Here is a 14,727-nt window from a genome sequence, read left to right as displayed (position 1 = left end):
TTTAGGGAAAGAGATCTGGCACTGGGGACCTTGTTATCAGGAACCCAGTGCACGTCCAGTCCAAATCACATCAGATATCAGGCAAAAAGTGAGGGGTAACCATGTAAAAAATACATTTTAATGTACAAGCCATGTAGGATGCGTCGCACAATCATAATTTGGTGTGCGTTGCACAACATTGCAGACTAGCGATGTGTGCCAGTGTTTGAGCAGGAGGATAAAACACAAGTAACAATGAAGAGGAAACAGAAGTAGTTCATATCTGATATTGACAGGATACCAAAACTACAGTCAGCAGCAACAGCATCATTGTTAACTGTATCTGAACTGACCTACATAACAATAATAACATTTATTTGCACATAACACATATTTAAATATTGTGTAGTTTGGAAAATGTTTGGTAATAAGTTGTTACCCCCAACACTTCACTACACCTTGACTTTACAGCCCTGCACATCACCCTGTTTCTTGATTTTGGAAGGTGGCTCCCTAGTGATTATGGGGATTTGACCCACATGGGCTGATCACATCCTTTGCTGTCCTGGGAGCATGAGGAAGGATTGAAAAGGGAGGATATGAATTCACAACATTATCTCTACGTACTCAGTGATAGTGATGAATGTTGTTTCTGGTCTGGGTCCAAAAGGGCTAGCTATTTGCCTGTGCCAGTTGGGGTGACGGTGACAATATTTTTACAGGCTTTACAGAGCTTAAACATACGATTTTAAGGTGTTAATGCAGGTACAGTGATTTTGTGGGAGATATTATTACATGCAACCTAAGAACATATCATAAAATGCCAGAATTTTAGAATATTTGCATGTGGAAATGCTCTGATATGTTGACCTTGATTGTACTTTTTTATATGCAGTTAAACTAGATGGTATCTGTATTTCCCCATGTAGAAGTTTTCTGGGTTTTCATCAAAGAATTCATAATGAGGGGTATTAAATAGGTTATACATACTTAGTCAGTTAAAACAAATTCTCTCATTAGTGCCTATCGTTTTTCAAGTATGATAGGTCTTGTAGAATGTGTCAGACACTGTACAGGATTCTGCTTGGGTTCTGCATAGAGGATTTAAACTGTATATAACAAAACATTCAATTTAGAATAAAAATATAAAGCAAGATTATTTTAAGGGTAATGCTAAATAATCATTGTTATAAATGTAAGAAGAGGATATAACTTAAAAGGGCTGTTGTATTTGAACTGGATCTCCCTTTCGATTTCTTTCTAGGAGGAGATCCTACGTGATCAAGAAAAGCTCAGAGAGGAACAGCAGAGCATTGAAAAGCGCAACCAGCAATTGCTTTTAATCATGCAGCAGTTTAAGGGGATGTGATAATAGCAGGGTTTGTGAAAGTGGCGTGGCTCAGTCTCTCTGACACTGTAGTTTCTGTTAATACACAAAGGACAAGATGTAGTAAAGGGTTTTACCCATTCTCTGTCTATCGGAAAATGCTATAATACAGTGGTTCTCAACCTGTGGTCCATGGGATTCTGGGGGTCTGTAAAGCCTCCTCAGTGGGTCTGCGACTCCTTGGAAAAATAAAAAATATGAATAATATTAACAAATTAATAAAGTGTATGCGAGTAAAGAAGCAACATGTAAAATTGAACATTTTAAAGTGATCTGTAAATGTGAACGAATCTGACATTGGAGGCTTAAAATTAAGTTAGTGTCCTCAGATTGATTTGTGCAAGTGCATCTAATAGAACATAGTATGGACGATGAGTGGTCCCAAATTAATTTGGAGAAGCTCCAACTTTCCAATTACAATATAGTTTTTTTTTTTAATTGTTTGTGAATTAAAAATATATAACGTAATTTGTGTATTTGTATGATAAATGAGTGTTGATGTATTTGTTCTGTATTTTATTTTTGTAGTTCAAATCACTAAAAACTCTGGGTTTTCGATTCCAAGTAATGATTCATTGGGGGACCCCAGATTCCAACAATGATTCAGTGGGTTTTCCAAGTTTCCAATAATGATGAACTGGGGCTCCACAGAAGTCAAAAGGTAAAGAACAACTGATTTAGTACATATTGCCTAAAGGGTGAACATACACACAGAAATCGAAATTATATGCAATGCTGTAAATGCTTTATTGCAGTTTTGCAGATGAAAAACATTGCACAAGTAACACCAAACAGAAAACAAAAAAAATATCAAAGCATGCTACAAATTAGAAAACAAAGCATGTTTGCATCTGCACCAATTCACACTAAAATAGAATGAAAAATAAATTAAACAGTAAACAAGAAAGAAAATTGGTACAAAACATGATAACATAATAAAGCAAATCTTTAAGGAACTAGCTAACCTGGTTGTAAAATTAGGATGTTGTAATAGTAGTGCAAGTCATGTTAGCTCTAGCGAAAAGAAGTGAAAGGAGAGTGAAAAGAGGGAGAATGATGTCCAGGAATGGGTAAAATAATGAAAACATTATCTAAATGTAGAGTGGGTCAGCAGAAAAAAAAAACGGAGTCAAAGTTTGAACTTAACGCATTGATCCCAGCAATTAAATTACAGTTGCTGATGCACACCAATTCCTAGATTGAGGATCTGTCAAGCACTAACCTGTTTGTCCCACGGAGACACAATGTTGACCAGCTGCTTGTTTCCAATTCCACTTAAACATTGCGTACTTCCCACTTAAGTACACATGATCATCACCACCAAGTCCTGGGGGAAAGTGGATGGATGAGAGAAGGAAAGAGACACAGGAGACACAGGAGTCACAGGGCTGGATCTGTACACCTAGTGGTGGTTCTTGAAGAGAGAGTCTTTTCTATGTAGGATAAATTACATGTCAGTCAACTAATATCTCATAACCCATGTATACTCTACTGTTAAACTATGATGTGCAAGCTAAATGTACATTTCAAGGTCTCCTTTCCCGCTTTTAATGGCTCTTCCTCTTTCTAGGAATTTTCGGAAACAATGTTGATTACCTGTAATGAAATAAGAACCTTGAACCTTCTATACTGTCTATAACTACTCCCACTGTGATCCCAGATTAGGCCCTCGCCACCTCAATTAAGCCTACCTAGATTTTGCTTGATGTTCAGTGGATATCTTGTGTGTTTCACCCTGATGAGATTTCCCAAGATGCTGACTCATTAGACCAGTAGTTCCCAAACTGTGCGCCGCAGCACCCCGGTGCGCCACCAAAACTAGATAGGGGCGCCACAGTCACAGTTGCTCTGTAGAGTCCATTAGGAATTACACCGACTTCTGGAGTGCTTGCCGGGTGTGCTGCATCTCATGCCCACTGGGTGGTGCACTTGCTGCCTCTAAAAACGTCTAGTATGAAGTGTTCCTTAAAGTATTTTGTTTCATTCTACAAAAATAGAGCAGTATCTCAGACTTACCATAGTAGAAAGGGATGGTGCCAAGTTATGCTATTACAAGTGTGCGTGCAGTACACGGATTCACTTATTGTTACCTGACATTGTTTTTACCTTTTCCACCGCTTTGCTAAAAGGGTGAATATGGCACCTGTACTGACGCTATAAGACCCAAAATCACGAAATGGTTAGCCAGAATCTGTAATTAACACAATGCATGTTGTTTTTGAAAACAGTGACATTTTGAAAAATACCGCTTTTAATGAAAAAAATGTGTTTGGTAGCAAACTACTACAGAATGTGGCAATAAATGCAGTTTGACGATGTGTTTACAAATTGCAGGAGATAGGAATTTGCGTGATGCACTAACTGGACCAAAGGAACCCTTGGGACAATTTAAGATCTTTTTACTTTTTTTCTGTGCTTGCAATCTTTGAAAAAGTAAAAGCAGCAACATGTCATGGAAAACGTGTTTCAAAAGACAGGATTAAATGATGTGAATATTACTCTATGTGAGTGCATTGAGATTTGATCAAGTCATTAAAAGAAATATACCCTTTGGAGTACGGTCACTCTGAAGCTGTGGGAGATTTGTGTTACGTGTTTTAATGAGGAGGTAACACAAAATGACAGGACCCCTGCAGAATATGAAGAGCGTCCACCTGACCTTGGCATATGTTCATTAGTCTTCAACTAAATGGGGACCCCTGAAGTGCCCCTCACCCGTGCCGCAGGGCTAACCTGAGCTAAAGCACCCCAGATACCCTGTGTAATCTGAGACACGGAAATAAGTAAAACTCATTCAGTTGGTTGGCATTGCTTCACACCACCAGGCCCATATGTAGTCCGATTTTAACATGCATACAGCCCCTATTAAGTACACCTTTTTAGACTAATGCAGGGATTCAATACTTTCTGTTCAGTTTTTTTGTAGTGCATGACCATTTGGCAGAACTATACAGTGTCCACATTCACTGGAAAATATATATATGGCTTTAAGGCGTAGCTATCTTCATATGTATTGATGTACCCTTTATTTTGAATAAAGGCCATGGAATGGACTTTAATGCCACCCAGAGTTTAACCTGCTCATCACAGGTTATGGGAAATCATTCCACTTTCTATTAAGAACTTACACTGGAGTGCATGATGGGCTAGTTTACATCTAAAAAGTACCTTTAATCATCACCTCATATTCAGTTTATCTCCCATGTGTATTATATGCAGAAGAAAATGTATTTTGCTACTGCCCTACCATTACCCTAGGGAAGACCATGGGTGCACGCAGTTCATGCAAACAGAATTTATGAAAACCTTTGGCACTGTAATGCCTGGCCTGTTGGCTTTGCAATTGCTTGTGGTTTCTGGGTTATAATTAATGGTGCTGCATTATAAGTTTTCATATTACTGGTGTTCTGGACCTTGTATCTATATACCCATAATCTGGAATTTTGAAATCCCAGCAGTGATACTAGGTATATCCTTTCTTCCACTCTTCTAGGTAGCTATGCAAATGCCTACATAAGAGTTGTAGAGTTCTTAACAAGTTATGTCATATCTAGCAGTCATACTGGAATAGTCGCCTGAATTTGCTAATGGACTTCACTTTGGTAGAATATTGTGGATGTTTCTTACATTTCAGTTTGACTGCATTAATTATCCAAAGGTCCTTTGGCTTGCTGGAAAGGGAGTAAAGTCCTGTATTTTTATCTCTCAACTTGTGTTATCACTTTAGTCCAAGCATGGGACCGGATTCCATTTTGCAAAACAGATTCATGAAATCCATTTTTTGACCTGCAGTGCTGATCATTGGATATGAACTGATCGCCCATTTGTTCATATGAGTAATGTGGGGTATGAGCTTGTAACCCAGTAGTTCCCAAACTCTGCGCCGCAGCAAATCAGTGCCACTGGCTGGTTTTGGCTGGATGTTGCCAGTTTGAGGCTGAAAGCGCATGAACAGGAAACAGATGCAGTTACTGCGTGGCCTATGGGTGCACAAATATTGTGAAAAGAGAGAGCAGACACATCCTTCCATTGCACGCACTATTCTCCATAACTTCATCCCAATTATTATCAAGGATTAAAACAGAAGTACGCCCAAGGCTGGGTTTAAAGCTCCTACCCCCTAACATCCCCCCACACCACACCGCACCGCCAAACAAAGTCATGTAATGGGGAGCCGTGGCCAACATCCAATTGGTCAAGGGGGCCACAGGTCAAAAAAGTTTGGGAACCACTGCACTAGACTCATAGACATTTACATAGGCAACAGTAATAAGAACAAACTCTCAGGGAATTAGATTCTCCAGAAATTCATGGGTTAATCATTGCACTGTGCTAGTATTGCAAGGAATGCAATTCAGTGTTTAAATCACACTGAAAACATAGGGTTAATATCAAGGATTACGGTTCACGTTGTGTTACTAAGAAAACATAGGGTTTATCAATAGCATTCAATTTCATGAACAACCGGCTGTTCACTGTTACATCACAGCATAATTGTGAGCATGGAAAAGATAAGCTTCAACTTTGTTTAAGCGCCAAACAAAGACTATTCCGCATTACCAGCAACAATTTGAAATAATGCGAATGCCACTTTGAACTCGTCGATTATAACCGTATTCACAGTACATGGTATCGCTTACAACAATAGTAATGCTACATTAAACTTAACGTTAATAAACGTATTCACTATATAACGTTGTTATAATAATTATTCAATAGAAACTACTTTCTGTGGTATAATGCAAGCAACTACAATAAGCATAATAGTATGAACATCCCAATAACCTTAAAAACCAAAGATATAGGTTTCAAGTCAGCAAGCATCAACTTTTAGCAATAAATGTTCTTAAATTGTGTGTAGCGCGTTACCGCCATTTTAAGGGGTAATTCCCTCAGTCTCTCATTCCTTCAGAAGCAGCCTCCAAGATGCGTGGTGAACAGAATGTGAAGATCAAAAGCAGAGGAGCAGAGATTCCTTCTCTGCAGCCTGTGACCTTTACAGCAAGTAATTCACTCTGGCCAGGTATGGTTTAAATACCTGCTGCATCCAGCCACACCCAGTCTGAGTCATAGCGAGCAGCTCCCAATCTGAGTCATATAGATGCTGGAGGCATGTGAAACACATGTTCCCAAACAAGCTTTGGTCTCCAACAAGCATTAGTTCCAACAAGCATTGGTCTCTAACAAGCATTAGTTCCAACAAGCATTGGTCTCTGTAAGCAAGCATTGCTCCCTGCAAAGGCAAATGATCAACTCAGACATTTTTTACTGAGGCATATCCAGGTTTGCAGGCCAGACAGGATCATGGTATTCCTAGTCGAAGGTTTTTATGAGTTAGTCTGATGAATCAGTTAATGGCCAATCCTGATTCCTGGTAATGCACAAAATCCACAGGCCCCTACCGTTCTCCTCAGGACTCTGGCTAAAACCTGTGTGGAGAAAATCTGGCTGCGAATGAGGACTAACCGTGTGATTTGGGTGCAGTAAATCCAAGTCTCTGGTTATTACCCATTTCTTTGTTGCAGTAACTCCAGTCACATTACCAGAGACTACATATTTCACCATTCAGCGTTCTGAGAAAGTGACAGTGTAGCAAGGAGTTGGCTAGATATAGATATGGTTGTTTGAGAGTTTGAGGAGGCATGATATTCAAGAAGTGTTAAGATTTTTTCACAGACAAATGTTAGCAAGGTTCAGCCACCTAGGTGCATAGTTCTTCTGCAAAATGCATGTATCAATACAATTGTAGTGTAATGAGCAGTTCCTACATAGAATAGCAATGTGGTCTATTTCACAGGAAGCTTGCACTATGTAAAATGTATCTCCTACATTCTAATTCACATTAAACGTACCCTCTGTGAAATGTATCCCATTGAATCTAAGTCACATAACACCTGTATTGTGTAAAATGTATCACATGAGTTTTAATTCACAGAACATCTACCCTATGTAACCTATGCCTTCTAAATCACAGAACAGCTACAATTTGTAAAATGTATCGCATGCAGTCTAATTCACATAGCACATAAACTTTGTCAAATGTATTCTACGTCTTCTATTCAAAGAACACCCACACTTTGTAAAATGTATCCCATTCATTCTGATTCACAGAACAAGTACACTTTTCAAAATGTACACTATGCATTCTAGTTTGCAGAATATGTGCACTTTGCAAAATTAATCTCACACAATCTTTTTTATAGTTTAGAAAACATTTATTAAAGGTAAATAAAGTACAACATGATAATGCATTCAAACCAATAATGAAAAGTACAGTTGAGGGGATAATAAAATAAGAGAAATATACATGGTCTGAAAATAAAAATATTCTTAAAACAATATGAGAAAAGACTTAAGCATTAAAGCAATTTAAAAATATGTGTAAATCGATTATTAAAATGAAGAAAAAGCTTCTGTGAGAGGTTGACGGTGAAAAGAAGATTTGGCATGTTGACCTAAAAAGTTTTGATAGGAGACCATAAAGCAGAATGCTTAAAAACAAGTGAGAGCTTATGAATGCATGATGTATCAGGTCTGTGACTGTAACAAACTGCATACTACCAGAATTGAAAAGATAACTAAATAAGATTCTTCGCTATTTGTTAGAATGCCACTGCCAACAATAGATCTTTAATTTTTGTGAGTGGCAAAATATCTGTACAATTCCTACTTAGACTTCCTATGAAAATATTAATAATAGAAAAAGTACTAATGGATTGAAAATAGAATTCATTTGGTTCCAAACCTGTGTCCAGAAAATATGTACTAGAAGACAGGTGAATAGTAGGTGTGTTAAATCTGCATGTTATGAGTGATGTGACCAACATTTGATGATTAGTAGGAGGAGAACAGAAAAGTCTGCTATAGATATATATATATATATATATATATATATATATATATATATATCTATAAGGGTTGTTTTAGCAGCACAAGAGGTTTTTCAAAATTTTGCTCAAATTTGTCTCCAAATGGAAATATGCCAGATTACTCCCAAGTCTTGTTCCCATGCCAGTTCAATGCTCATTTTTATTTGTCTGTCAATAGAAGTTCATTGTAAGGGAACGTAAACAGCCAAAGCCTTAGGAGTTGTGCAAGAATAGTACCTAATGTAGAGGGGCTTATTGAAGACTCTAATGTGCTGGATTTGAAGTGACTGTAAGCCTCAGTAATGATAGTTTGTAATACTTGAATTCAGCGCAAAAGGGAAATGGAAGATGAAAAAGATCATGAGCTTGTGTAAATGTCAGGAATATATCATTTGAATGGAGTGGATTAATCCAAATTAAAATGGTTTTCCTCCAAGCTTGCCAATAAATGGGTTTATCGTTATATAAGAATGAAGTGTGGTGTCATATTGTAGAGTTGGGGAAAGAATCGGTATCAGTAGGTTCAGGTGGTAACAAGGCCTCCTGCAGTGTGCAAAGGTGTTTAAAAATAGGGGTTGAAGGTTTCCTCGAGAAAGTCAAATATTCATGAAAAGTAAAGGGAGAAAGACAACATCTTTCCAAGTCTGCCCACAGGGGGAATGCTCAGAGGAATCTAAAAGCCAAAATAAAGATTGTCACAGAACAAAAGCTGAGTGGTAGTGGTGAAAGTCATGAATATAAACGTCACCATCTGATTTACGATGTTCAATTTTAATAGCGGTATAGATTTTTTTGTTTTTCCATAAAAAAGAAGAAAGTATGGAATTGATTTGTTTCAAACATTTGGAGGAAATGGATAATGGAATGCTAGAAATAGTGTATAAAAAATAGGTACCAGCATCATCTTTATGGTGTCAGGGCGGTCCCACCAGGAGAGATGTAATGGATACTAACAATTAGTTAATTTATGGATACAATCATCAAGACTTAATGAAATAGAGGTTTTAAGTGATTGGGAAAACCATTAACCTAAGTATTTAATTATTGTTATATTCGAAGAGAACATGGCAGTTGTGAAATCATTTTTAAGAGGACATTTCTCAAGGGGTAAAATTCCACATTGATTTAGTTTCTAACTGAAGACAAGGGAATAAGCATTCACCTTGTGTAGAAATGCTGGATTGGAGATAAACTGGAGAATATCACCTGAATAAGCAGCCATTTTAATCTGTTGGATGTTCCATGAAAAATGCAGTGTGTTTGGATTTAGTCTGAACCTAGAGATGAAGGGTTCCAATACTAGGTTAAGGAGAAAGGGAGAAAGAGGGCTACCCAGACGCACACCTCAATTCAAAGTTAAATAAAAAGAAGTAAGTCAATTAGCAATTATTAACGCTTGGGGAGAAATATAAAAAAGGTAAATGAGGGTAATGATTTTCAGCCCCAAAGTAAACCATTTGAGAGTATGGAAAATGAAAAACCAGTGTACACGATCAAAGGCCCTCTCAGGTCTAAAGTAATTGCTGCTGATGGAACAGTAAAACTTGAAGATTTAGATAGAACATCAAACATTAGATGAGTATTACTATACATGAACTTCCCCTTCACAAAACCAGATTGTTCTTTCCCAAGAAATTTGAGTAAAGAAGATTCTAAATGTATATCAAGAGTTTCAGAAAAAAAATTGTAATCAATGTTGACAAGAGAGATGGGCCTGTAATTTCGACTTAACAGTGGATATTTGCCTTCTCTTGGGATGAGACAAATGAGGGCATCTAAGAAGGAACCAGACGATTGACCGTTATGGAGAAAGGAAGTGATGAGAAGAGATGACTAAGGAAGAAGAAATTTGGAAAGTGTGTGAAAAATTCTGCAGTGAAACCATAAGGACCAGGGGCTTTGTCTGGTTTGAGAGAAAATAGTGTGACCTGAAGCTCTGTCAAAGTAATGTCTGCATCTAGTTCAGAGAGATCAACTGAGGTGGAATAGCGACTCCTGTATTGACAACTGAAGAAGAGTGTGATCCTCAAGGTGTGGGAGGGATACTGTCATCCATCTGCAAATGTGTTGAAAAATGAGGATAATGAGTGGCAAATATATGTGGGGACCCAGAGGAACATTTATGAAGTAATCTGAGATTTTCAACCTGCCCATTTAGCTATGAGTATTAAGAGGAGTTGTATGTTCTCAGACTGGTAGATAAGACAACGTCAGCCAGCATTGTAAAATAATGTCTGTGAGAGGCAATGCTTCCATAGGGCATAGGGGATAGCTGTATAATTAAGTGCTCCTTTGAGGTGAAGCAATAATCAGCAGCAGCGACACGCCAGCAAAACACCGCCAACCGTATCATGAGCAATGGCGGTGTTTTGCTGGCGGACGCTGCTGGTGGTAGTAGCACCACATTCCGTCTCCTACCGGAGGCCCCCCTGCAAGCAGGTAAGTCGGGTTCTCCAACAGGAGAGAGGGCAGGGGGTGTTGTGTGCGTGTGTGTTGTTGGGGTGTGGGGGGGGTGTCTCTGTTTTTGTATGCGTGCTTGCATGTGTGAGTCGCTTTGAATGAGTGCGTGAATGACTGAATGTGAGTGTATGTGTATGTTGTGTGTTGGGAATGCATGTGTGTGACAATGTATGTTGGTGTGTGTTGTGGTGTGTGGGTATGTATGTGTGGATGCATGGGTGGATTTGGGTATGTGTGTGTGTGTGTATGAGTGTGTATGTGTGCAGGTGTGGGTGTGTAAATGTGCGGGGGGGTCAGGAGAGGGAGGGGGAGGGCAAGGGGGACTCTGGGGAGGGTGGGGGTGGCGAGACCCCTATCAGTGCCAGGGAAGTGCACTAATAGTGACTACCGTCATGGTTTTTATGGCGGTATGCTTGCCACGAAAACCATGGCTGTAGGCGGAGTCATAATCCCGAGGGTGGGATTGTGACGGCCGCCTGGCTGGAGACTGAAGTCTCCAGCCCAGCGGCTGTTACCACCCTGGCGGACAGAGTGGTACAGTGGTGGTTTGGCTTGAGCCAAACCTCCAATGTCATAATTTGGGAAAAGGTACCGCCAGCCTGTTGGCAGTGCCTTTCCCCAAATTTCTGCCGACCACCAGGGTCGTAATGAGGGCCTTAGTGTGGATCTCTGCCTCTTGCAGGAAACCCATCTAGTCACTAGCGACTGCCATAGGCTGCGTTCCTGCTCTTTTCCACACCAGTTTTTCTGCCCCTTACAAATCTGCAGGAGTAGCTCTTTTACTGTTCTGCTCCTTCCGAGGCAAAGTGGGATCCAAATTTATTGAAATCAAGGGCAGGCCACTGGCACATAGAGCTTAGGAGATTGTTTGTTTACGCTTGGGACCTTATATGCTTCAAATGAGGGACAGGAGTGCTTCCGCCGTCGGCAGTAGCAGAGATCATGTCTACCCCAGATAGACTGGAAGTTTTGTGAGTTGACCTCAACTTGATTTTCAACAACGCACTTCAGAGGTCGGCTCAACCCTATGGACAATTGAGGGTTCTAGTCCGGGAAGGTGCACACTGGCTATGGAAGATGGGTCTGAGGGATATCTGGTGCAACTTATATCCCCACACTCAGGACTACACATTTTACTCCCATTTTCATAAACATATGCCCACCTAGACCACTTTTTCCTAGCACTAGTCACAGCTTCAGAAATCGAGCCACATTCCTTGTCGGACCATGCTGCGGAATGCCTTACTCTGACTCCCACTCCTGGGAGATATCCCTCTAGGTCCTGGAGGCTGCGAGAAACTTGAATATGCCACTGAACCACTACTACCTAAACAACGACTACCTAAACAACGACTGCCCAACACCGAAAATACCTAAAAAACGATTTTTTTTACAACAAAGTCTAAACAACGAAAAAAAAGCATAAACTAAATTATTCCTAAACAACGACCACCTATTTAACAAATACAGGAACCACTAAAGCACTAATATTCCACTGAACCACTACTGCCTAAACAACGACTACCTAAACAACGACTCCCAAAATAACTACAACCCAAACAACGACTACCCAAACAACAACTACCTAAACAACTCCGCAAATAACTACAACCCAAACAACGACTACCCAAACAACGACTACCTAAACAACGACTCCCCAAATAACTACTACCCAACAAACGACTACCCAAACAACGAATACCCAAACAAATACTACCCAACACCGAAAACGCCTAAACAACTAATCTTTTTACAACGAACTCTAAACAGCGAAAAATACGATTAATCTGCAACAACAACGACTTATACATAAAATATTGGAACCACTACAGTACTACGTGAAAAAACCAGCAAAATCGAAAACAACAATATTTTTCCTACAAGAAAACATCAGCAAAAATCAAAAACATATAAACACCGTTTTAATTTAAAATAAATCATTTTAAAACAAATATAAAAAGGACACAACACTAAAGAAAAAAACACTGTGTAAAACGATAGTCCTACAACAGTTTTTACATCAGCCAGGAAGTACTTCCTCTACTAAACAAACGATGACTAACATAGAAAAGAAATACAAACTACACGATAAATATACTTGAAAATTATATATATCTAATATCACAAACAAATTCAGAATAAAAAAACACGTCCAAAACATATTTGTTGGAAAATGGGTTGTTGGCAAGGGCAGGTAGGTACCTACACTTAGCAATAGGCCACTAACCTCCACTTAGGTCCAGTTAGATCTCAGTAAATTAAACCCAGCTCAACCCTTGGTAGCTTGGCAACGAGCGTCAAGACTGAACATAGGAGAGAAAGTGTAAAGCATTCAAATACCACAAAACAGTAATTAAATAAAACACAGGAAACAGTTTGAAAATCCAAAACCAATTTATAAAAATAGATCATATTTTTACCTTTAAAATGACACAAAAACGAATAAAATCGGATAAGGGGAACCGGAGATATTAATTTTTAAAGAATTATTTTTTTTTTAGCGCCTAGAAACAAAAAGCGCCAATCGGGTCATCTGGTTGCACCTCGACCGGGGCAAAGTCACAGTTTAAGGCCGACCGCGATGGAGCCCTGCTTGGCTACAGGCCGCGGGAGGCCTCGGTTAAAAGTTTACCTTCACACTTCGTCTCTTTTTCGAAGATTTTCTTCAGCGGGACAAACCTGCCAGTCCAATCCGACTTCCTGGAGCCCTTCTCCGGATACGCAATGCTGGAATCCTCGGTGGAGATTTTTACCTTCGGACTTAGTAGTTTTTTCGAGGTGAAAATCCTTCGTCCGGGGTAAACCTGGATCTTGATCCGACGTCCATGGAGCCCTCCTCGGATACGCTGGCTGGGAGGTCCCGGTCAACTTTTTACCTTCAGACTTAATCTCTTTTTCTGAGATTTTCTTTACCGGGACGAACCAGCAAATCAGGCCGGGTCGCAGTTGAGGCAAGCCGGCTAAAGTTGCCGCGGCGGGTCGGTCCCTCTATGGAGCTTTTTTACAAAAGTTCTCCAAACTTCTCCATCTTCTGGGGCTTCTCCCAGATGTCCTTTTAAGGTTCTTTTGAGGTCCACAGCTCACCCCAAGGGTCCAGAAGTTCTGAGATGGTCCTTGGGGGGTGCGGACTACAACTCCCAGAATGCACCTGGCGCAAACTCCTTTTTGGCCACTGGACAGTGGTCAGCTGGTCGCTTTCTTCAGGAGTTGGTGCAGGGGACTCTGGTTAGCAATTTTTCACCTGTAGCAAACAGGGATTCCCTCCTTGAACCAGTTGAAGCCAGGCAAAGTCCTTCTTGTGGTGAAGCCCAAGTGTGCAGCTGGTGCAGTCCTTCTGAGTGCAGGTTCCAGGTGCAGGCCAGGGGTCCAGCAGGGCAGTCCTTCTTCTTCTGTTGTTCTTCCTTGTTGGATGTGGTAATGAACTGAGATGTGGGTGCAGGTCTGCCAGTTGTATCCTTGCTCCTGGGTGAAAAGCAGGGGGGTCCTGGTTCTCCAATCAGGTGCAGGGTCCTTCCCCCTGTGATGACCACATCCTGGGAAGTGTGGCAAAAATCAATCCCAGGAGGCAACATCCTCCAAAAATCCATCATAGCTGAATCTGATTTTTGGAGGTTACATCTGGCTGAGCCCACCCACTGGTGTGGCTAAAAATCATAAACACACCCCTCTCCTGCCCTCTCCTAATCTAATCAAGGGGGCACCTAGTTGTCTGGGGTTGCAGGATGTGGGGGTGTTGCTGGTTGCTCCAAATGTCCTTCTCTGCCTTTGAAGACCAGTTTGGCAGCCCTCCCCCTTCCTGCCTCACCATCTGCTGAGGGGAGATTCCCTCCCACAGGCACATTCCTTTGTGTGAAGCCAGGCCACTTCACACCTCATCAAGGCAGCCTGGCTAGGCTTGCTAGAGGCTGGCCAATCAGAGCACAGTAGCAAAAACAATGCAGGGCTGAAATTGGCAACTTTTCAGGTAAAGTTTAAAACTCTTTACCTGAACAAGTTATATTAAATCCAACAACTGGAAGTTGTAGGATTTAT

At 40.3% G+C, this 14,727-nt stretch overlaps 1 protein-coding gene across 1 annotated transcript in view; it reads left to right on the top strand.

Moving 5' to 3' along the window:
- LOC138287249 (rab9 effector protein with kelch motifs-like) overlaps positions 1-1,826 on the top strand; it is a 392,655-nt gene extending 390,829 nt beyond the window's left edge. The window contains exon 19 of the mRNA XM_069227612.1: positions 1,244-1,826. Within this exon, the coding sequence (XP_069083713.1) occupies positions 1,244-1,348 (105 nt within the window). The 3' untranslated portion in view covers positions 1,349-1,826. The remainder of the gene's footprint in view (positions 1-1,243) is intronic.
- Positions 1,827-14,727: the final 12,901 nt, after the last annotated feature.

Source organism: Pleurodeles waltl, chromosome 1_1, assembly GCF_031143425.1.
Source record: "Pleurodeles waltl isolate 20211129_DDA chromosome 1_1, aPleWal1.hap1.20221129, whole genome shotgun sequence".
Classification (NCBI taxonomy): domain Eukaryota; kingdom Metazoa; phylum Chordata; class Amphibia; order Caudata; family Salamandridae; genus Pleurodeles; species Pleurodeles waltl.
The sequence above is the reverse complement of the archived record's forward strand: the minus strand, read 5'-3'. Positions and strand labels throughout refer to the sequence as shown.